Source organism: Lynx canadensis, chromosome X (assembly GCF_007474595.2).
Source record: "Lynx canadensis isolate LIC74 chromosome X, mLynCan4.pri.v2, whole genome shotgun sequence".
In the NCBI taxonomy this organism is placed as follows: domain Eukaryota; kingdom Metazoa; phylum Chordata; class Mammalia; order Carnivora; family Felidae; genus Lynx; species Lynx canadensis.
The window spans coordinates 83,058,474-83,083,282 of NC_044321.2; the positions used below are offsets into that span (position 1 = coordinate 83,058,474).

Below are 24,809 nucleotides of genomic sequence, written 5' to 3' on the forward strand. Positions count from 1 at the left end.
TCTTTCCCTCCAGGGGCTCCAAGGAAAGGAAGTCTCTAAGCAAACCCTAGAGGCTTTTACCGTGGGACTGTTCCAACTTCGAGAGATAGTAGGGGTGGGAGGGAAGGCACAAGGAAGGCCCTCCATCTGCCCCAGGACATTAGGGAACCCGCTACAATGTTGCAAGTCCTTGAAGTGGGGAGGAAACAGGAGTGATCAGAAAAGACAGACCTGAGAATTTGAAACACTTGCGATCAAGTAAAAAAATTTCACCCCCCACTCTCCACCCCCACTAAAATGGTTTGTCCCACATCAGGAGCCCCTCCCCTCTTAGAAGTGGAATATTCTAGAACAAGAAAAAAAGCCTCCTCGCCAGGAGGATGCTGTATCTCCTATTCTAGAATCTCCTGAATTGGAATATGACGGTCAGAAAATTGTTTATGTAAAGGGCCAAGTAATAATTATTTGAGGCATTGTAGGCAAAGGACCTCTGTCCCAAATACTTACAGCATAAAAGCAGTCATAAGAAATACTTGAAGAAATAAGCATGGCCATATTCCAATAAAACTTATGCATAAAAATAGGTAGCCGGCAGGATTTGGCCTGTAGTTTGCCAACTCCTGGTCTAAACTCATATTTCCTGCATATCCCAAATATATCCAAAATCCAAATGTTCACCCTTTCCCCTGAGAGATGATTCTCCTATATTCCTGTGTTCATATTCTCCTATATTCTTGTGTTCACTATAGAAACCTCAAAATCATCAATACCACTTGCCTTTAATAACATAGGAAATTGGTCCCAAGTCTTGTTGCTACTATCTCAGAATCTTCTTTTAACATCCATTCCCATTTAGAGAATGCCCACATAGTCTCATGAATGAATTCTCTAATCTCTTTCTAATTCCCAATCTTTCCTATGACCATGCTCCTTTCAAGCTTCAAAATATTTGATGGCTTCCTGTGACCAACTCTTTGGGGTAATATTATATTCTTACCCTAGTATACCTTTCTAAATTAACTCTCCTTATTCTCTTTTCTGCCATTATTTATGCAGTGAAGGAAATGGACATGCAGAGATACACTCATTTTGGGTTTTCATTTATTTTTCCATTTGAAAAACTAGAAATTCATTATTTATTATATGAGAATTACATTTTGTTCTATGACCTACATTGAAATAGATAACATTTCTTCTCTAAGTGTCTTGTGTCAGATAGTGAGAAAAAAATAATGTATCAGGCATTAATATATTACTTAAGAAGGTAGTTAAATCCCAGAGGTATAAATCCCACTGTTTTAGCTTTCTTTTTAAACTGTTACCTTTTTCTCCATTTCAATTTGGGTATTTTATTTGTTAGTCTTGGGACTAATAAATGGGAAGCGTTCATGTTTTGGCTTGTTCTAGAGTGACTTCTGTAGAAAGATCATTTGGGAGATAATATAGAAATTGAAATGGCAAGGAGAGAGGGGTGATACTGGAGTCAGGGAGACCCATTAGGGGGATGCCACAGTAATTCAATATGTAAGCTAAGGTAGTAGAAGTTAGAATGGAGACAAAAGTGTAGAGAGCTATTTGGTTGATAGAATTTATAGGAATGTCAGGGACAGGGATGAGAAAATGAGTAGGGTAATTCCCAGGTTTCTGCTACAGGGAACTAAGTAGATAGTGATGCTGTAGACTTAGATGGAGAATAAAAGAGAAGCTGTTTGGAAGGGGGATCACCTGTGGACATATTGATATTGAGATACCCGTGGGACATCCTAATAGAGATACCCCACAAGCAGTTAGATATATGAGTCTAGTACTAGGAGAGACATCAGGGCTGGAGATATAGTATTGAAAAATGGAAATTGGATTCAAAGTAGTGGTTGAAATAACCCAGGGAGAAGATATACAGCAAGAAGAACAGAGTGAAGGGAATAGCTCTTTTCTTACCACTCTCCATTCTCACTCACGGTTTTATAGCTGACTTGCTTACTCTGCCTACTCTGATTTTGGACTCAGAACATTTTTTTACCCTTTTTTATTCCTTCCATAACTCTTTAAACATGGACTTCAGCTTGTGATCACTTGTATCTGTATGCTATCATTCTTCCACTTCTGCTTATAAATGCTTTTAAAAGATTAAGGTAAATCATTTACTTGTTTTGATTTAAATTCTGGTTAGTTAATATACAGTGTAATATTAATTTCAGGTGTACAATATAGTGATTCAACACTTACATAAAACACTCAGTGTTCATCACAAGTGCACTCCTTAATCTCCATCATCTGTTTCACCCATCCTCCCACTCTCCTCCCCTCTGGTGAACAGCAGTTTGTTCCCTTTTGTTAAGAGTCTGTTTTTTGGTTTGCCCTCTCATTTTTACCACTATGATCATTTGTTCTGTTTCTTAAATTCTGCACATGGGTGAAATTACATGGTATTTGGCTTTCTCTGACTGACTTATTTTGCTTAGCAAAATACTTTATAGCCCCATCCATATCATTGCAAATGGCAAGATTTCACCATATATGTATATTATCTATATATATATATATATATATATATATATATATATACAGCATTATCTATAATAGTAAAATATGAAACAGCCCAAATGTCCATGTACTGATGAATAGATAAAGAAGCTGTGGTATGTGTATGTATATGGACATTTGGGCTGTTTCATATTTTGCTATTATAGATAATGTTGCTATAAACTTCAGGGCGCATGTATGCTTTTGAATTAGTATTTTTGTATTCTTTGGGTAAATACCTAGTAGTTCATTTGCTGGATTATGGAGTAGATATATTTTTGACTTTTTGAGAAATCTCCATACTGTTTTCCAGAATGGCTGCACCAGTTTGCATTCCCACCAACAGTGCATGAGGGTTCCTTTTTTTTCCACATCCTCAGCAACACTTGTTATTTCTTGTGTTTCTGATTTTAGCCATTCTGAGAAATGTGAGGTGGTATCTCAGTGTACTTTTGATTTGTATTTCTCTGATGGTGAGTGATGTTGAGCATCTTTTCATGTGCCTGTTGGCCAACTGTATGTATTCTTTGAAAAATATCTATTCATGTCTACTGCTCATTTTTAATTGGATTATTCAATTTTGGGGTGTTGGGTTTGATAAATTCTTAATAGATTTTGGATACTAACCTCTTATCAGATATGTTACTTGCAAATATCTTCTCCCATTCCAAAGTTGTTTAGTTTTATTGATAATTTCCTTCACTATGCAGAAGCTTTTTATTTTGATGTAGTCCCAATGGTTAATTTTTGCTCTTGTTTCCCATGCCTCAGGAGACATATCTAGAAAGAAGTCGTTATGACTGATATCAGATAGGTCACTGCTTCTGTTATCTTCTAGGATTTTTATGGTTTCAGGTCTCACACTTAGGTCTTTAATCCATTTTGAATTTGTTTTTTGTGTATGGTGTAATGAAGTGGTCCAGTTTCATTCTTCTTTTTTAATGCTTATTTATTTTGAGAGAGGGGGAGAGTATGAGCAAGGGAGGGACAGAGAGAGAGGGAGATAGAGAATCTCAAGCAGGCTCCATGCTGTCAGCACAGAGCCCAATGTGGGGCTTGATCTCACCAACTATGAGATAATGACCTAAGCCGAAATCAACAGTTTGATGTTTAACTGACGGAGTCACCCAGGCAACCCCACTTTCATTCTTTTGCATGTTGCTGTCCAGTTTTCCCAAGACCATTTGTGGAAGAGATTGTCTTTTTCCTATTAGATCATCTTTCCTGCTTTGTTGATGATTAATTGACCACATATTTCTGGGTTCATTTCTATGTTTTCTATTCTGTTCTATTGATCTGTGTGTCTGTTTTTATGACAGCACTATACTGTTTTGATCAGTACAGTTTTGTAATACAACTTGAAGTCTGGGATTGTGATGCCTCCAGCTTTGCTTTTTTTTTTTTCTTTTTCAAAGTTGCTTTGGCTATTCAGGGTCTTTTATGGTTCCATACAAATTTTAGGATTGTTTGTTCTATCTCTGTGAAAAATGCTGTTGGTATTCTGATAGAGATTGCATTAAATGTGTAGATTGCTTTGGGTAGTATAGACAGTTTAACAATATTTGTTCTGTCAATCCATATGCATGGAAAATCTTTCCATTTCTTTGTGTCCTTTTCAATTTCTTTCATAAGTATTTTATAGTTTTCAGAATACAGATCTCTTACCTCTTTGGTTAGGTTTATTCCTGGGTATATTATTATTTTTGGTGCAATTGTAAATGGGATAGGTTCCTTAATTTGTCTTTCTTCTGATTCATTATTGGTGTATAGCAGTGCAACAGATTTCTGGATGTTGATTATGTATCTTTTGACTTTAGTGAATTCCTATATCAGTTCTAGCAATTTTGTGGTTTTTCTACATAGAATATCATGTGTTCTGTGGATAGTGAAAGTTTTACTTCTTCCTTGTCAATTTGGATGCCTTTTATTTCTTTTTGTTGTCTAATTGCTGAGACTAGGACTTCAAGTACAATGTTAAATAACAGTGGTAAGAGTCAACATGCCCTTGACCTTAAGGGAAAAACTGTCAGTTTTTCTCCATTGAGGATGATATTAGCTGTGGGTTTTTTTTTTTGTGTGTGTGTGTGTATAATCTTTGTTATGTTAAGGAATGCTCCCTCTATCCCTACTTTATTGAGGATTTTTATCATGAATGTATATTGTACTTTGTCAAATGCTTTTTCTGCATCTATTGAAGAGATCATATGGTTCTTATCCTTTTTGTTTTTTTATTAATGTGGTATATCAGATTGATTTCATTTGTGGTATATCCCTTGCAGCCTGGGAATAAATCCCACTTGATCATAGTGAATGATTCTTTTAATATACTACTGGATTCAGTTTGCTGGCATTTTATTGAGAATTTTCACATCAGTGTTCATCAGAGACATTATAGTTCACTTTTTTAGTGGGGTCTTTATCTGGTTTTGGCATCAGGGCAATGCTTATCTCATAGAACGAATTTGTAAGTTTTTCTTCCTTTTCTATGTTTAGAATAGTTTGAGAAGTATTGGTATTAACTCTTCATAAAATTTTTGGTAGAGTTCACCTATGAAGCCATCTGGCCCTGGACTTTCATTTGTCGGGAGATTTTTTTTTTATGACTGATTCATTTTCTTTCCTGTTTATCAGTCTGTTCAAGTTTTCTGTTTCTTCCTGTTTCAGTTTTGGTAGTTTATGTTTCTACGAATTTATCCATTTTTTTCCAGGTTGTTCAATATTTTGGCATATGGTTTTTCATATGATTCTCTTATAATTGTTTGTATTTCTGTGGTGTTGGTTGTTATTTATCCTCTGTAATTTGTGATTTTATTTATTTGGGTCCTTTCTCTTTTCTTTTTTATAAGTCTGGGTAGAGGTTTATCAATCAATTTTATTGATATTTTCAAAGAAACACCTCCTGGCTTCACTGATCTATTGTATTTTTTAATATCTATATCATTTATTTCTACCTTACTATAATTATAATCTTTTATCATAATTATATGTTTTTATTACATATAATTTTATTAGACTTATTACATATTATAATCTTTATTATTTCTTTCTTCTGCTGGATTTAGGCTTTGTTTATTCTTTTTCTGGCTCTTTTACTTGTAAGGATATGTTATGTATTTGAGATTTTTCTTTCTTCTTGAAGTAGGTCTATATTGCTCTTAACTTTCCTTTTAGGAATGCTTTTGCTGCATCGCTAAGGTTTTGGACTATTTTGTTCTCATTTTTATTTTTTTTTGTGTGTGTGTATTGTTTTTATGTCTTCTTTGATTTCCTGGTTGACCCATTCACTGTTTAGTAATATATTGTTCAACCTGCATGTATTTATGGTCTTTCCAAGTTTTTTTCTTGTGATTGACTTCAAGTTTCACAGTGTTGTTGCCAGAAAATATACATAGTATGATCTCAATCTTTTTGTATTTGTTGAGGCCTGATTTGTGACCTAATACATGATCTATTCTGGAGAATGTCCCATGTGTACTTGAAAAGAATGTATATTCTGGTCTTTTAGGATGGAATATTCTGAGTATATCTGTTAAGTCCGTCTGTCCAGTGTGTAATTCAAAGCCATTGTTTCCATGTTGATTATATATTTAGATGATATATTGATATAAGTGGGGTGTTAAAGACTCCTACTGGTATTGTATTATTATCAGTTATGTTTATGTTTGTTGTTGACTGTTTTATATATTTGGATACTTTCATATCGAATGAATAAATATTTACAATAGTTACATCTTCTTGTTGGATTGTCCCCTTTATTATGATATGGTGCCCTTCTTTGTTTTTTGTTACAGTATTTGCTTTAAAGTCAAGTTTGTCCTATATAAGTGTTGCTACTCCAGCTTTATTTTGATATCCCTTAGCATGATGAATGGTTCTCCATACCCTCACTTTCAATCTACAGGTGTTTTAGGTTTAAAATGAGTCTCTTGTAGGCACCATATAGATGAGTCTTTTTTTTTATCCAATATGACACCCTGTGTCATTTTATTGGAGCATTTAGTCTTTTTATATTCAGAGTAATTATTGATAGATATGTACTTAGTGCCATCGTATTACTTGTTTTGTCATTGTTTGTGGAGATTTTCTCTGATCCTTTCTTGTCTTTGCCATTTTTGTTTTTCTCTTTTGCATTCAAAAAGTCCCCTTTAATATACCTTGCAGGGCTGGTTTAGGAGATAACAAACTCCTCTAGTTTTTTTTTTTTTTTTTGAATCTGGGAAACTCTTCATCTCTCCTTGTGTTCTGAATGGTAGCCTTGATGGATAGAGTATTCTTTGTTGCAGATTTTTCCCATTCAGCATTTTAAATGTATCATGCCACTCCTTTCTGGCCTGCCAAGTTTCTTTTGAGAAATCTGCAGCTAGATTTATGGTTCCTTCTTTGTAAGTGAAGGACTTATTTTATCTTCATGCTTTTAGGATTTTGTTTTTATCACTATGTTTTTCAAATTTAATTACAGTATGTCTTGGTGTTGGCCTGCTTTTGTTGATTTTGATGGGAATTCTCTGTGCCTCATGGATCTGGATGTCTGTTTCTTTCCCCAGATTAGGGAAATTTTCAGCTGTTTTTGGGTTCACAGCAAAATTGAGAGGAAAGTACAGAAATTTACGATGTACCTCCTGCCCCCACATGCATACCCCATTATCAGTAGCCACTGCCAGAGTGAATATTTACTACAATTGATTAACCTACATTGAAACATCGTTATCATCCAAAATCCATACTTTTCATTGTGGTTCACTCTTGGTGTTGTACTTTCTATGGGTTTGCACAAATGTATAATGGCATATATCCATCATTATGGTATCATACAGAGTATTTTCACTACCTTTAAAGTCCTTTGTGTTCCACCTATCCATCTCTCCTCCCAACTCTTGGCAATCACCAATCTTTTTAGTGTCTCCATAATTTTGCCTTTTCCAAGTGTCATATAGCGGAATTTTACAGTATGTAGCCTTTACTCATTGGCTTCTTTTACTTAGTAATATGCATTTAATGTTCCTCTATATCTTTCCATGGCTTGAGAGCTCATTTATTTTTAGCTCTTAATAATATTCCATTATCTGTATGTGCCATATATTCTTTATACATTCACCTACTAAAGGCTATCTTGGTTACTTCCAAGTTTTGGCAATTACGAACAAAACTTCTATAAACATCTGTGTGCAGGCTCTTATGAAGACATAATTTTTCCCTCCTTTGGGTAGTTATCAAAGAATATAAATGCTAGATCATATAAGGGTATGTTTAGTTTTGTAAGAAACTTCCAAACTATCTTCTAAGTTGCTGTGCCATTTTGCATTCCTACCAGCAATGAATGAGAGTTCCTGTTACTCCACATCCTTACTAGCATTTGGTGTTGTTAGTGTTCTGGATTTTGGCCATTCTAATAGGTATGCAGTTGTAGTGCAGGTTTGTTTTCATTTGCATTTCCCTGGTGACATATGATATACATATTTTCAAATGTTTATTTGCCATCTGTATATTTTATCTCTTTGATGAGGTTTCTGTTAAGGTCTTTGGCCTATTTTTTTTTGTTGTTATTGTGGAGTTTTAAGAATTATTTGTATACTTTGGATAGCAGTCCTTTATTAGATGTGTCTTCTGCTAATATTTTCTCTCAGTCTGTGGCTTGTTTTCTAATTCTCTTAACATTGTCATTTGTAGAGCAAGAGCTGAAGTTGAATTTGTAGAGCTGAAGTTGCTCTATTGTGTTGCATTTTCTTCTTTGTCAAAGATCAGTTGACTATATTTATATGCATCTATTTCCAGGCTTGATATTCTATTCCACTGAGCTGTTTGTCGGTTCTGTCTTAATTACTGTAGCTTTAGAGTAGGTCTTAAAGTCAGATAGTATCAGTCCTCCAATTTTGGTCTTCTCGGTTTTGTAGTTGTCCTCATGTAGATCTTGTACTTATTTTGTTAGATACATACCTAATATTTCAATTTGGGGGTTTCTAATGTAAGTGATATCATGTTTTTAATTTCAAATTAATAACTTTTTCATTGCTTGCATATGTGAAAGCAATTGACTTTTGTGTATTAACCTTATATCCTGGAGCCTTGCTAGTTACTAGTTACTTGCTTACTAATTTCAGGTGTTTTGTCAACTCTTTCAGATTTTTTGCATGGGTCATCTATATGTATAGATCAATCATACATCTATGAACAAAGATGATTTTATTTCTTCCTTTTGAATCAATGAGATATTTCCTTTTTTTTATCTATTGCATTAGCTGAGACTTTCAGTATGATGTTGAATTGGAATGGTGAGAGGGGACAGTCTTGCCTTATTCCTAATTTTAATAGGAAATCTTGTAGTTTATTATCATGAAATATAATGTTAGCTATAGTTTTTTTTCATAGATACTCTTTACTGAGTTGAGGAATTTTCCCTCTAGTCCTAGTTTGTTGAGAGTTTTTTTTTTTGTTTATTTTTTATTTTTTACTTTTTTTATCATGAATGGACGTTGGATTTTGTTAACTGCTTTTCCTGCATCTACTGATATGGTCATGTAATTTTTCTTCTTTAGCCTGTTAATGTGATGAACTACATTAATTGATATTTGATTTTTTTATGTTTCTTATTTTGAGAGAGAGAGAGGGAGTGAGAGAGTGTGTGTGCAAGCAGGTGAGGGGCAGAGAGAAGTGAAGAGAAGAATCCCAAGAAGGGTCCATGCTGTCAGTGCAGAAACCAATGAGGTGCTTGATATCACAAACCATGAAATCATGACCTGAGCCTACATCAAGAATCTGATGATTAAACAACCAAGCCACCCAAGTGCCCCTGATTTTTGAATATTTGAACCAACTTTCCACATCTGGGATAAATCCTACTTGGTTGTGGGGTATGATTATCTTTTTTAGTATTTTACTATAATTTATTTTATTTATTTATTTATTTATTTATTTATTTTTATTTTTTTAATGTTTATTTCTGAGACAGAGAGAGAACATGAGCGGGGGAGGGGCAGAGAGAGAGAGAGAAAGAGAGAGAGAGAGAGAGAGAGAGAGAGAGAGAGAATCCGAAGCAGGCTCCAGGCTCTGAGCTGTCAGCACAGAGCCTGACTTGGGGCTCGAACTCACAGACTGTGAGGTCACGACCTGAGCCGAAGTCAGACGCTCAACCGATTGAGCCACCCAGGCACCCCTATTTTTTTTATTTTAGAGATAGAGTGTGCACACGAGTAGAGTAGAGTGGCCATGGGGGAGAGAGAATCTTAAGCTGGCTCCATGCAGAGCCTGACATACTGCTCGATCCCACAACCATGTGATCATGACCTGAGCCAAAATCAAGAGTTGGATGCTCAACTGACTGAGCTGCCCAGGTGTCCCTGGGATACAGTTATTTTTATACATTACTGGGTTTGATTTCCTAATATTCTGTTGAGGATTGTGCATTTATGTTCATGAAAGATATCAGTCTGTAGTTTTCTTGTAATGTCTTTGGTGTTGGTATTAGACTAATGCTGGCTTCATAGAATCAGTTAGGAAGTACTCCATCTGCTTCTATCTTCTGAAAGAGATTGTAGAGAATTTGGTATAATTTCATCCTAAGTATTTGGTAGAATTTGCCAGTGAATCCATCTGGACTTGGTGTTTTATTTTTGGAAGGTTATTAATTATTGATTCAATTTCTTTAATAGCTGTAGGCCTATTCATATTTCTGTAGGTCTGTTTCTTCTTGTGTGAGTTTTGGCAGATTGTGCCTTTCAAGAAATTGATCCATTTCATCTAGGCTATCGTATTTGTGGGCATAGAGTTGTTTGTAGTATTCCTTTATTATTCTTTAAATATCTATAGGAACTGTAGTGATATCCTGTTTTTCCGTTCTGATATTAGTAATTTCTGTCCTCTGTTTTTCCTTTCTTGTTCTTTTAAAGCATTAACATTGCATGCTTGCAGTTATATGTGCTTATTTTTGTACTTATCTGAAGGTCTTTCCAACAAGGTCAAAGATATTTTTCATAAAATTTTCTACTTTTGTAATAATTTTCAAGGAATGTAAGTCATCAAAGGGCTTAAGATTTTATTTGTTTATTAATTTACTTCATTTCCCTGAATTTGATAATAATATCAGTTCATAGTTCTTATGTTTCCAGTGGGACAATATCATCCAAGGGTGGTAGATTGATGAAATGATAGTTTTGTGTAGCAGTCAATTAACATTTCAAAAATTTCAGAAAACAAAGTTTTAGTTTACTGGTCATTAGATGGTTCTGGAATTAGCAAAGAAAGTAACTTGAAAGGAGGATAAAACAATTGAGGGAACCATTTAGAAAAGTTTCAAGTATATCCTGAGGTATTTTGTCTGGGCTTCTGCTTTTAGACATGAAAAAATTCCCTAATTTATTTAGTTTTTTTTTAATAGGTTAGCTCTAGTGATATAAAAAGTTTACATAAACTCAAATTCAGAAATAAAACTTAAAATTTTATAGTATAAGCATATTATATAAATGGGAGTTAGAAAGAGGCATCTGGGTTTTTTATGTATGATCTTACTATTCCTGTCAGGGAACCCAAGATTGATCAACATTTGCCCTTAGAAATATTTCTGGGAAAAAGTATAAGTTATGACCTATATAGTAGCTAATATGAAATCTTTGGAATGGGAAGTGGGATTTCTTCATCAATTTACAAATTCTTCTGTACTGTGCGTATTGACATTATTCTTTAAATGTTACCTTTACACATTTACATTTCTTTCTATGAGCTCCCCCAAGTTTGTGTGAATAACCACAAGTTAGTTTGGCTGTTAACCCATATTAGCATTAAGTTCTGGGTGTAGCCAGGGGCTAACAGTCAAAACCTGGGTTCTAATCCACTAACCATCTATATGGGCTTAACTGAATTATTTGCCTTCTCTGTGTCTACATTTTAGTCCTCTGAAAAGTGTAGATGATACCTACCCTGAACATTTTCCTGGATTATTGGCAGAATTAAGTAAGATAAGAGATGAGGAAGCACTTGAATGTTTAGAAATGCATACAATTGTAAGGCCCCTCTGTAATATCACAGCAAAGTCACTTCTCTCATATTGAGCCTGAATGTTCTCCTTATCCTCAGGATGTGAAGGGAGGTCAGAAAAAAAGTACAGTCTCTATTGTTGCACACTCGTCAGTCTGCCTCCTCAAACTTTCACAGCTCTAATTGTACCTAATGAAAGAAAAGTAACATTTTTAGGTCTCAGTTGCAGGAAATATTTTAAATAGAACTGGCCTGGGGCATTTTTCTAAATAACATCTAAATAATGCAAGATTATTAGTGGGAACTGTGCCAGAGCTAGATTATACAACCAATAAAAAATCAACCTGAGTCTCAGTCTGTCAGACAGCCTTGATCATACTGACCCCAGGTCAGTAATGGAGACAGTAGGACTCCCACCTGGCCTTGTCTTCGAGTTCCAGAGACCTTGGTCATCGTTAAGGACTTTATACTAGGGCTTGTTTGTGGGTTAACAAGCAATTTGCCAGCGGCCTTCCACATGCTAGAGACCAGAACAAGCATGAATTCATGCAGAACCCGGGCCTCAGGTTGTTTGTGGGTTAGAGTTAGAGAAAACAGAAACATTTTCTCCTTCAACCATCAGCAATCCCCAGTTTGTGTTCCCTGCCCTTATCCCTATCCCAAGTTAATGAAGGTGCTTTTAGCTTGACCTACATAATTTATAATTTGGAGGGATTGGGGAAGAAACACATAAGAATATCTCTTGTCTTTTGTCCCTAGAAAACTTACCTAGAGGTCTAGGCTTTGTTATACAAGGCATTTGTCTAAGAAACTCTTAGAAGGCTTAATGAAACTATTGCTAACAATATGACCTCCAAGGTTCTAGCCTTTGCCAAGTAGCTACTACCCATATTAACTGAAAGTTTCTCCCTGCCTTAGCTGTTTTCTTTTGATTCACTTCTTTTTGTGTCTAGGTCAGTGTGTCTTTTTGATTCTTTCAGAACTTCATGACTCTCTGGTACTAGGCCTATTGCCCAACTGACCTCTTTTAGACATTTTCCTATCAAGTAGCACCCCTAACCCAGTGGCATACCTTAATCCATTGCTGCCAGTGTACTGTTTTTTTTTATATTGGTGATTGATCATAATTACTATCACACATAAATTATAATTATTATTTATTAACAATATATAACAACTAACCCTATCGGTAATGACAATTCTAACTATAATGTATGGAATATCTACTGTGTGCCAGATACTCTATTATGTGTTTTATATGCATTATTTTATTTAACACTTAGACTGGAGAGGTCAAGTGTTGTAATCATTCCAGTTGAAAATGGTAACATATTTTTGCTCATGGTGTTATAATGAGAGGAACTCCTTTCTCCAAACTCTAATGGAATCACCATAAAGGACTTCTTATCCTCATTTTTCAGCTGACGAAAGTGAGTCTGAGAGATGTTACATTACTTGCCCAAGGACACAGAGCTAGTTGAACACAGTGGATCTTAGCTCAAAGCTGGTGCTTTGTTAAGAAACCACTCTGTCGGTCTCTTACTCAGACTACTCTGTTTTTCCCCAGGGCTAAATACATTTGAGATAGTAAGCGTCTTTCATGGGACTGGACGTTCTATTTGCTTTTATTTTTGAGACTGCTGGTCAACAGCCCTCTTTCCCTGAGGTACAGCATAATAGTGGGAGGATATTTAACAAGTAATTCTCTTTCACCTGTAGGGATGAACACCATGGAGGAGAGATGATCAAAGTCTGTAACATTAAGAACTGTTCAGAATTCTTTGTAAACCTAGAAGAGGTGATTCTTCTGTGTTCGATACTTTTACTTATTTATTTCTTTTTAATATAATTTATTGTCAAATTGGCTTCCATACAATGCCCAGTGCTCATCCCAACAAGTGCCCTCCTCAATGCTCATCACCAACCCACCCCTCCCTCCCACCCCCCATCAGCCCTCAGTTTGTTCTCTGTATTTAAGAGTCTCTTATCGTTTGCCTCCTTCCCTCTCTGTTTGTAACTTTTTTTCCTCTTCCCTTCCCCCGTGGTCTTGGGTTACTACTTGATTGATACTTAAAAAAAAAACTGTGACCATTTATCTTTCCTCCATTAACCATACCTTCCCTAGTCCTCCTTGTCTCCCAGTTGTAACTAGTATATTCCTTTCTTTGCTAATATGCTGATACACAAGACTTGGCTAAACCTTACCCTTGTGGTACAAGAATACCTGCAAATTTATGCCAAATCATATTTAAACAAGGAATGTGACATTTGATCAGCCATATACCTGAATCTGAATGAGGAAGAGAGGTTAGTACCATATGGGGTTGATGGAGAAGTAGAGCAGAGAGGACATGTCTCTTGAATCAACATACCTTTTGGTGCCATGTCTTCTAACCAACTAACATTCACTGAACATTATTCATTTAGATCTCAGGGATAGAGTGATGAACAAAAGCAACTAATTTCTTGTTTACATTTAACAAATAAACAGATGATAGAAGATCAGAGAGAAGAGCAAGTGTAAAAGTCCATGGCTCAAATAGGCTTAGTATATTTAAGGAACAGAGGAAATGCCATTGTGACTGCACCCTAAAGTAAAGAACAGTGTTGGGGTGCCTGGGTGGCTCAGTTGGTTAAGCATCTGACTCTTGATTTTGGCTCAGGTTTGAGGACGAGTCCTGCATTGACTCTGGACTGACAGTGTGGAGCCTGCTTGGGATTCCCTCTCTCCCTCTCTCTTTGCCCCTTCCCTGCTTTCTCTCGAAAGAAAGAAAGAAAGAAAGAAAGAAAGAAAGAAAGAAAGAAAGAAAGATTTAAATAAAAAAAATTAAAGGAAAGTGTTATGACAGACCAGATCATGTAGGGCCTTAAAGGAAGCATAGAGACATGGAAATGCTTAGCATCAAAATACTGAAGGTGGAGTCAAGAAGAGCCAAATTGCACCAAACTTACCTTCTTGCCTAAGACTGTTTTTGTGTTTTGCCTTATTTTTGTTTTATTCTGGTGGTTTTAGATTCATGGCTTTTAAAGAGGCTGTCAAACATCTAACAAGAGAATTAAATGGTTACATTTGATCCCTAGTGGGCATATCTTTGGGTTCTAGGAATCTGTACTAAGGAAGAGAGAAAAGCAATAGCTCACAATCTACATTGTGTAATGGGGTTGCATCTGAACATTAGAATGGGAGTACTTTGAAAGTATCCTACTCAGATGACACAGGCATGGACATAGTCAGAAGTACTTGCCAGTAATTAACTTCACTAGAAATTCAAGTAGCAGTCATTTTGATTAACTCACTTTGTAAGCCCAATGGGCAGCAACCATCTGCACTCCTGTGTTTTATATAATATCTGGCACATTGTGAAATTTCAATGAGTAAGTAGTATGAATATTAATAATTATTTTAGGCCAACTTAAATTATTGGCTGGCATGCTTATCCCATCTGTCAGGATTATTGTCATTTGGTTGTAAAACCAGTTTTGAGGTGCCCTTGGCACTTGGTGTTTTTAACAGCTGGTATCCCTTGATGTTTAGAACAGACACAATCCTGGTATTTCCTACCAAGAGATTTCCAGTTGACCTTCTTCTAAGTCTTACCAGGTGTCTCTGATCTCTTTCTCATACTTTCCAGTTTTCTTTTATGTGGTTGATATCTACTGCATCCCAGGTACAGCAGAATAAGGAAAAGTCAAGGGGCATATATCAAGAAATGAAGGCAGAATTGAATTCCGTAAATACTTTTATATAATGAGTTAGCCAATTAATGCCCAATTTCTAAAGTGGCCTTATGGTAAAATTTACTGTTGAAATTCCTTTATAATATTAATGTTGGTGGATAAAATTAATTCAGATGAACCACATTCTACTAGGATTTGTTCTCTGTTGGAACCAAGAATTTGACCCCTGACATATCTCAGTAAACAATTTAAAAAGCTATATAAGTTCACAGGTATCTTCTGTATGTTGATCTGCTTTTGGGTATGTACCTTGTAAAATCAGATGTTGGCTTTGAAACCAATGACAAAATGAAGCAACCCTTGAAATGCCCGTGAAGGGACTGATCATAGAGGCAGGGCAGAAATTACTATAGCTCTAGTTACAGACTTTCTCATATTTTTCACTATCAGATTTTCAATGTAGCAATATTTACCACTGGAAAAGAAGCCTGTGCTGTCTTATAGTTTAGAAAATGGGTACAGCTATTCTATGTAGTTATATAGCTACCTCATGGTCAGAGATGTCCTCATTAACATTTTGCTTTATAGCTTCTTGTCAGTTGAACTAGAAAACTGTTTTGTGTTGTTTTGATGTTGTTTCTGATTTCTAGGCAAGGTCCCATACATAAAAGTAAATATTCTTTTAATATGTAGAGTACACACACGGTTTTAAACACCCAGTAAAGCCATTCTGCTATTTCTCTGTTCCTACAGAAACTCGACATATTGCATGAAGGTGTCAATGTCCTTGACTGTTGCAGAGAATGAATCAGGCCTGTGCTACAATAGCAGGATACGGTATTTAGAGAAATCTGAAGTCACTAAAAGAAAAGAGATCTCCTGCCCAGACATGGATGACTTTAAAAAGTCTGATCAAGAGCCTGATGTTGTGTGGTACAAGGTAACTCACCGTGGTGTCAATTATTATTTTTTTTTAACTTAGCTTGAGGATAGAAAAATGGAGAGATTTTATTTCTAGTTTTTGGTATTAGATATTTCATTGAGAAAAATGAACAGATCCACAGATAAATAATTCAGAGGTATGACTTCTATATAGTCCTGGTTTTAATACATTTCCATCAGCAGGTGTCATAAACAGTCCCATCTTCTCCAACTGCTAAAAATAAGCAAAATCTCTCTCCACCCAAACTCATGAGAGCAAATGGGGAGAAGAGTAAAGATTTAAGTAACACATGAAAGAAAGTATTTGAGGAACATAGAAATATTATTTACTGTTAGGAGTAAAGGCCCATTATTACAAGTACTAGACTTAGAAAGAATAACAACTGTTACTATGATCTACATTGTGAGAGCCACTACTGTCAATGCAGAGGAGAGAAATGGGCCTAGTGCAGGATGTGTGAACACTGGAAATAATGTGTTTAGCTGGAAATAAGCCACACTCAAAGGGTGCACAGAAATGAGTTGAGTGAAGGAACTGTTTACAGAGGTGAGGTTGGGTTAAGGCAACCAACAAAAGGGAGGAAGCTGTAAATTGCCACTGGAACCTGGAATGAGTAGAGTGGTCCTGACAAAACTGTGGCCTTAAAAGAACATATGAACTGTGGCAAATAAAGAGGGATTAGGCAGGATAAGTACCCTAACCCCTTGTAACTCCTGTCTTCCGGTTTCCTCCTAGAACCCATGGAAACTTAAACAGAAGTCAGAGGGCAAAACTAGGAGATAGAATCAATAGTCTTAAGATTCCCTAGGCATAGATTAGGTCACACAAGGTCAGAGACGGGATCTAGGGGAAGAAGCAGAGAAATAACCACATAACTTTCTAGCTATGACATTCTGGCTGCTCCCTGAGACCCTGTGGTCCTATAAGAGAACTGTGTATCCTTGGCCAACTCTGAGTCATGATAGTTGATACATGGTACAGTTTTATATCTTATGGCCAGAGGTGACCAAGGGGGTTTTCTGCACAGGTGTTGTGTACATTGTGGGAATCAAATACATAAAAGTTGGAACAGGTTGTGTCTATAGAATATGACAGACTCTTAGTTTCCAGGGGAGTCTAAACCCTAACTCCTACAGCTGTCATGTGTTTTTACATTTGGAAGTCTCTCCATCTTCACCCCTGTACAAACTCACCAGTAGACACCAAAAGCATGTCCTGAACGGGGACCCCAAGTCTCTATGTGAATTGTCCTTCCTTTTTTTCCTAATGAAGATAATATTCTGACAGATAAAAAGGAACATGATGATCATTATGCATAAATATAGATTATCCATTATTTATTGGGACCCTCCATGCCAGTATTAGCCTTCTTAGCATTTATTAAGTACTTACTATATGCCATTCACTGTGCTAAGCTTGGTCTCTGTATTATCTCAATTTGAGTCTCAATGCAACTCTGTGTGGGAGTTCTATTATCTTTGTTTAACCGAAAAAAACAGTCTCAAAGGCATGTAGAAACTTGTCCAAAGTTCTATTTTTAATTTTCTGAGGAACCTCCACACTGCTTTCCAGAGCGGCTGCACCAATTTGCATTCCCACCAACAGTGCAAGAGGGTTCCCGTTTCTCCACATCCTCTCCAGCATCTATAGTCTCCTGATTTGTTCATTTTGGCCACTCTGACTGGCGTGAGGTGACACCTGAGTGTGGTTTTGATTTGTATTTCCCTGATAAGGAGCGACGCTGAACATCTTTTCATGTGCCTGTTGGCCATCTGGATGTCTTCTTTAGAGAAGTGTCTATTCATGTTTTCTGCCCATTTCTTCACTGGGTTATTTGTTTTTCGGATAAAGAAATTGTGGTATATATACACAATGGAATACTACGTGGCAATGAGAAAAAATGAAATATGGCCTTTTGTAGCAACGTGGATGGAACTGGAGAGTGTAATGCTAAGTGAAATAAGCCATACAGAGAAAGACAGATACCATATGGTTTCACTCTTATGTGGATCCTGAGAAACTTAACAGGAACCCATGGGGGAGGGGAAGGAAAAAAAAAAAAAAGAGGTTAGAGTGGGAGAGAGCCAAAGCATAAGAGACTGTTAAAAACTGAGAACAAACTGAGGGTTGATGGGGGGTGGGAGGGAGGGGAGGGTGGGTGATGGGTATTGAGGAGGGCACCTTTTGGGATGAGCACTGGGTGTTGTATGGAAACCAATTTGTCAATAAATTTCATATATATATAAAAAAAAATAAATAAAAAAAATAAATACAGGAAAAAAAAAAAGAAACTTGTCCAAAGTTACTCAACTAACAAAACCTTGTTCTGTATTTAAGGCAGTGTTATTCCAGAGTCCATTTTCTTAATCACTACCCTTTCCTGCAGTTACCCTGGAGCTAAACCCAGCCCTAATCACAGGTACTTCTCTAAGATGTAACACTGATGCAGACAAGCCTGTGAAAAGATAAAGAAAGATTTATTTTAATTTATAATTGAAAAAAGAAAATTTACCAGCTCCAGAGTTAGCAGCTAGGAGTAAAATCCAGGTCGTCAGCCTGCAATATTTATTCTACTATCTCTTCTTATTATTTTTCCAATAAATTCTTTCTTCTCCTTTCTTTTCATTTCTAGACATCACTATCATCATCATATACCAAAGCAATTTATTCCTTGGGAAGTGCTAAGTATCATTTTTTTTTCTTACAAATGGACCAACAATGGTGAAGCAAATGGCGTTTCTAGCTCTGCTTGGATAATAATGTTTAGGATTTCTATAACATTTTAAAATTGATGAATAATAGTCATAATGATAAATAACATTTATTGAGTACTCACCATATGCCAGGCTCTGTTTTAAGTGTTTTAGATAGATTAAGTCAATCTCTAGAATTACTGTATTATGTAGGTATTATTATCATCCCCATTTTCCAGAAGAAGTGACTAGAGATTCAGATAAGTGACTTAACAAAAGTCACACAGCAATTTATGACTTGCATTTTGGCTACTGGGCCCATTCTCTTAGCCACTATACTATACTATTGGATCAGAATAAAAAACTAAACCCCAAAGTTAAAGAGTCCCTGAAGCTCTCCAACGTGTTGTTAACCCCATTTCTCACAGTTTCAAATATATCCTTGAAAAAGGTGTATTGATTTATAAGGAAAATGTTTCCTTTTTCGGTCATTAGTTTAATAATCTTCCCTGATTGTTTACAGTCTCTCTATGCTCTACGAGGCTGAGAATTAAGTTATTTTTCTCTGACTACATCAATGTAAAGACACTTGTCCAGAGTTCATTCTGGTGCACATCCAAATTTAGAAATGTATAGTGTAATGGGGTGCCTGGGTGGCTCACTCGGTTAAGTGTTCGACTTCAGCTCAGGTAACCTCATGGCTTGTGATTTTGAGCCCCACATTGGGCTCTGTGCTGACAGCTCAGAGCCTGGAGCCTGCTCCAGATTCTGTGTCTTCCTCTCTCTCTGCCCCTCCCCTGTTTGTGCTCTGTCTCTCTTTGTTTCTCAGAAAAACAATAAAAATAAAAACATTAAAAATTAAAAAAAAGAAATGTACAGTATATTATCTCTAGTTTTTTTTTCATTTTGTAAGATTTTTTAAAATAAAGTTTAGTTATTTTGAGAGAGACAGAGAGCATGAGTTGGGGAGGGTCAGAAAGAGAGGGAGAGTGGGAGAATCCCAAGCAGGTTCTGCACTGCCAGTGCAGAGCCCAATGCATGGCTCAAACCCACAAAACCTTGAGATCACGACCTGAGCCAAAACCAAGAGTTGGACATGTAATGGACTGAGCCATCCAGGTGCTCCTATCTCTAGTAGTTTAACAGTAAAAATGTATGTGTGTTGCATGATCAGTTTCCACATCATCTTTTTAGATATATATAATCTTTAAACCTGTTTCTTTTTTTCCCATTTCTGCATTTTTCTTTCTCTCTACTTTGTATCACTTTCACATATTGTTATACTTTTTCTAGCCTGTCTTAAATATGCTATGAAAGTCCTTTGAAGACTGTCCTGTACCTGTATGGAATCACAGCTGGATAGGAAGGTAGAGGTGGATTAGGTGGTACTGGGGCATGTTCATAAAAATGACTTAGTAAGCCTATCCTAGTTGTCCTTGGAATGTTAACAGATATGTGTGAGGGGGCTATCTCTTGCTATCTGAACTCTATCAGTTAGCAAAGGGAAGTTAAGAGAGGGTCTATAGCACTTCATCCTAATGCTATCTGAGTGGGGCTTAGACAGTAAACAGAAAGTACAATAATGTTAGTGTTTTTAGAAACATTTTTGAAAAGAGAAAGAAAGATTCTTTTCATTATTAAACTAAGAAGAACAACATTAGAACAATCTCAGTATTCACTGAGAACACTATTGTCCTAAGAGTGTAGACACCCTTTACCTATTTCATTTTTTAATATGAAATTTATTGTCAAATTGGTTTCCATAAAACACCCGTTGCTCATCCCAACACGTGCCCTCCTCAATGCCCATCACCAACTTTCCCCTCCCTCCCACCCCCATCAACCCTCAGTTTATTCTCAGTTTTTGAGGGTCTCTTATGGTTTGGCTTCTTCCCTCTCTGTAACTATTTTTCCCCTTCCCCTCCCCCATGGTCTTCTGTTAATTTTCTCAGGATCCACATAAGAGTGAAAACATATGGTATCTGTCTTTCTCTGTATGACTTATTTCACTTAGCATAACACTCTCCAGTTCCATCCACATTTCTTTTTTTTTAATATATGAAATTTATTGTCAAATTGGTTTCCATACAACACCCAGTGCTCATCCCAAAAGGTGCCCTCCTCAATACCCATCTCCATCCACATTTCTACAAAAGGCCATAATTCATTCTTTCTCATTGCCAACTACTATTCCATTGTGTATATAAACCACAATTTCTTTCTCCATTCATCAGTTGATGGACATTTAGGCTGTTTCCATAATTTGGCTATTGTTGAAAGTGCTGCTATGAACATTGGGGTACACGTGCCCCTATACATCAGCACTCCTGTATCCCTCGGGTAAATTCCTAGCAGTGCTACTGCTGGGTCATAGGGTAGATCTATTTTTAATTTTTTGAGGAACCTCCCCACTGTTTTCCAGAGTGGCTGCACCTGTTTGCATTCCTAGCAACAGTGCAAGAGGGTTCCCATTTCTCCATGTCCTCTCCAGCACCCATAGGCTCCTGATTTTTTGATTTTAGTCACTCTGACTGGTGTGAGGTGATATCTCAGTGTGGTTTTGATTTCTATTTCCCTAATGAGTAGGGACGTTGAGCATCTTTTCATGTGCCTGTTGGCCATCTGGATGTCTTTTTTAGAGAAGTGTCTATTCATGTCTTCTGCCCATTTCTTCACTGGGTTATTTGTTTCTTGGGTGTGGAGTTTGGTGAGTTCTTTATAGATTTTGGATACTAGCCCTTTGCCCAATAAGTCATTTGCAAATATCTTTTCCCATTCCGTTGGTTGCCTTTTAGTTTTGTTGATTGTTTCCTTTGCTGTGCAGGAGCTTTTTATCTTCATGAGGTCCCAATACTTCATTTTTGCTTTTAATTCCCTTGCCTTAGGATATATGTCAAGTAAGAAATTGCCACAGCTAAGGTCAGAGAGGCTTTTTCCTGTTTTCTCCACTAGGGTTTTGATGGTTTCCTGTCTCACATTCAGGTCCTTTATCCATTTTGAGTTTATTTTTGTGAATGGTGTAAGAAAGTGGTCTAGTTTCATTCCTCTGCATGTTGCTGTCCAATTCTCCCAGCACCATTTGTTAAGGAGACTGTCTTTTTTCCATTGGATATTCTTTCCTGCTTTGTCAAAGATTAGTTGGCCATATTTTTGTGGGTCTAATTCTGGGTTCTCTATTCTATTCCACTGGTCTATGTGTCTGTTTTTGTGCCAATACCATGCTGTCTTGATGATCAGCTTTGTAGTAGAGGCTAAAGTCTGGGATTGTGATGCCTCCCACTTTGGTCTTCTTCTTCAAAATTACTTTGGCCGTTCAGGGTCTTTTGTGGTTCCATACAAATTTTAGGATTGCTTGTTCTAGCTTCGAGAAGAATGCTGGTGCAATTTTGATTGGGATTGCATTGAATGTGTAGATAGCTTTGGATAGTATTGACATTTTGACAATATTTGTTCTTCCAATCCATGAGCAGGGAATGTCTTTCCATTTCTTTATATCTTCTTCAATTACCTTCATAAGCTTTCTATAGTTTTCAGCATACAGATCTTTTACATCTTTGGTTAGATTTATTCCTAGGTATTTTATGCTTCTTGGTGCAATTGTGGATGGGATCAGTTTCTTTATTTGTCTTTCTGTTGCTTCATTACTAGTGCATAAGAATGCAACTGATTTCTGTACATTGATTTTGTATCCTGCGGCTTTGCTGAATTCATGTATAAGTGCTAGTAGACTTTTGGTGGAGTCTGTCGGGTTTTCCATATATAATATTAAGTCATCTCCATAAAGTGAAAGCCTGACTTCATCTTTGCCAACTTTGATGCCTTTGATTTCCTTTTGTTGTCTGATTGCTGATGCTAGGACTTCCAACACTATGTTAAACAACAGCAGTGAGAGTGGATGTCCCTGTTGTGTTCCTGAGCTCAGGGGTAAAGCTCTCAGTTTTTCCCCATTGAGGATGATATTAGCTGTGGGCTTTTCATAAATGGCTTTTATGATGTTTAAGTATGTTCCTTCTATCCTGACCTTCTCGAGGGTTTTTATTAAGAAAGGATGCTGAATTTTGTCAAATGCTTTTTCTGCATCGATTGACAGGATCATATGGTTCTTATCTTTTCTTTTATTAATGTGATGTATCACGTTGATTGATTTGCGAATGTTGAACCAGCCCTGAATCCCAGGAATGAATCCCACTTGATCATGGTGAATAATTCTTTTTATAAGCTGTTGAATTCGATTTGCTAGTATCTTGTGGAGAATTTTTGCATCCATATTCATCAGGGCTATTGGCCCATAGTTCTATTTCTTGGCTGGGTCTCTGTCTGGTTTGGGAATCAAAGGAATGCTGGCTTCATAGAATGGATCTGGAATTTTTCCTTCCCTTTCTATTTTTTGTAACAGCTTGAAAAGGATAGGTATTATCTCTGCCCTACATGTCTGGTAGAATTCCCCAGGGAAGCCATCTGGACCTGTACTCTTATTTGTTGGGAGATTTTTGATAACTGATTCAATTTTTTGCTGCTTATGCGTCTGTCCAAATTTTCCATTTCTTCGTGCTTGAGTTTTGCAAGTATGTGGGTGCTTAAGAATTTGTCCATTTCTTTCAGGTTGTCCAGTTTTTTGGCATATAATTTTTCATAGTATCCCCTGATAATTTTTGTATTTCTGTGGGATTGGTTGTAATAATTCCATTTTCGTTCATGGTTTTATCTGTATGGGTCCTCTCCCTTTTCTTTTTGAAAAGCCTGAGTAGAGGTGTATCAATTTTGTTTATTTCTCAAAAAAAACAACTCTTGGTTTCATTGATCTGCTCTACAGTTTTTTAGATTCTATATTGTTTATTTCTGCTCTGTTCTTTATTATTTCTCTTCTTCTGCTGGGTGTGGGATGTCTTCGCTGTTCTGCTTCTATTTCCTTTAGGTGTGCTGTTAGATGTTGTATTTCAGATTTTTCTTGTTTCTAGAGATAGGCCTGGAATGCAATGCATTTTCCTCTCAGGACTGCCTCGGCTGCATCCCAAAGCATTTGTATTGTTATATTTTCATTTCCATTTATTTCCATATATTTTTAAATTTATTTTCTAATTGCCTGGTTGACCCATTCATTCTTTTTTTTTTCAATATATGAAATTTATTGTCAAATTGGTTTCCATACAACACCCAGTGCTCATCCCAAAAGGTGCCCTCCTCAATACCCAAAACCCACCCTCCCCTACCTCCCACCCCCCATCAACCCTCAGTTTGTTCTCAGTTTATAACAGTCTCTTCTGCTTTGGCTGTCTCCCACTCTAACCTCTTTTTTTTTTTCCTTTCCCTCCCCCATGGGTTTCTGTTAAGTTTCTCAGGATCCACATAAGAGTGAAAACATATGGTATCTTTCTTTCTCTGTATAGCTTATTTCACTTCGTATCACACTCTCCAGGTCCATCCACGTTGCTACAAAGGGCCATTATTCGTTCTTTCTCATTTCCCTGTAGTACTCCATTGTGTAATAAACCACAATTTCTTTATCCATTCATCAGTTGATGGACAATTAGGCTCTTTCCATCATTTGGCTATTGTTAAGAGTGCTGCTATAAACATTGGGGTACAAGTGCCCCTATGCATCAGTACTCCTGTATCCCTTGGGTAAATTCCTAGCAGTGCTATTGCTGGGTCATAGGATAAGTCTATTTTTAATTTTCTGAGGAACCTCCACACTGTTTTCCAGAGTGGCTGCACCAATTTGCATTCCCACCAACAGTGCAAGACGGTTCCCATTTCTCCACATCCTCTCCAGCATCTATAGTCTCCTGATTTGTTCATTTTGGCCACTCTGACTGGCGTGAGGTGACACCTGAGTGTGGTTTTGATTTGTATTTCCCTGATAAGGAGCGACTTTGAGCATCTTTTCATGTGCCTGTTAGCCATCCAGATGTCTTCTTTAGAGAAGTGTCTATTCATGTTTTCTGCCCATTTCTTCACTGAATTATTTGTTTTCCGGGTGTGGAGTTTGTTGAGCTGTGTATAGATTTTGGATACTATCCCTTTGT

General features: G+C 36.7%; 1 protein-coding gene across 1 annotated transcript in view; it reads left to right on the top strand.

The window, feature by feature from the left end:
• The window catches only part of IL1RAPL2 (interleukin 1 receptor accessory protein like 2), a 626,232-nt gene that overhangs the window by 39,716 nt on the left and 561,707 nt on the right, over window positions 1-24,809 (top strand). Inside the window, exon 4 of the mRNA XM_032592069.1 lies at window positions 15,901-16,087. Within this exon, the coding sequence (XP_032447960.1) occupies window positions 15,901-16,087 (187 nt within the window). The remainder of the gene's footprint in view (window positions 1-15,900; window positions 16,088-24,809) is intronic.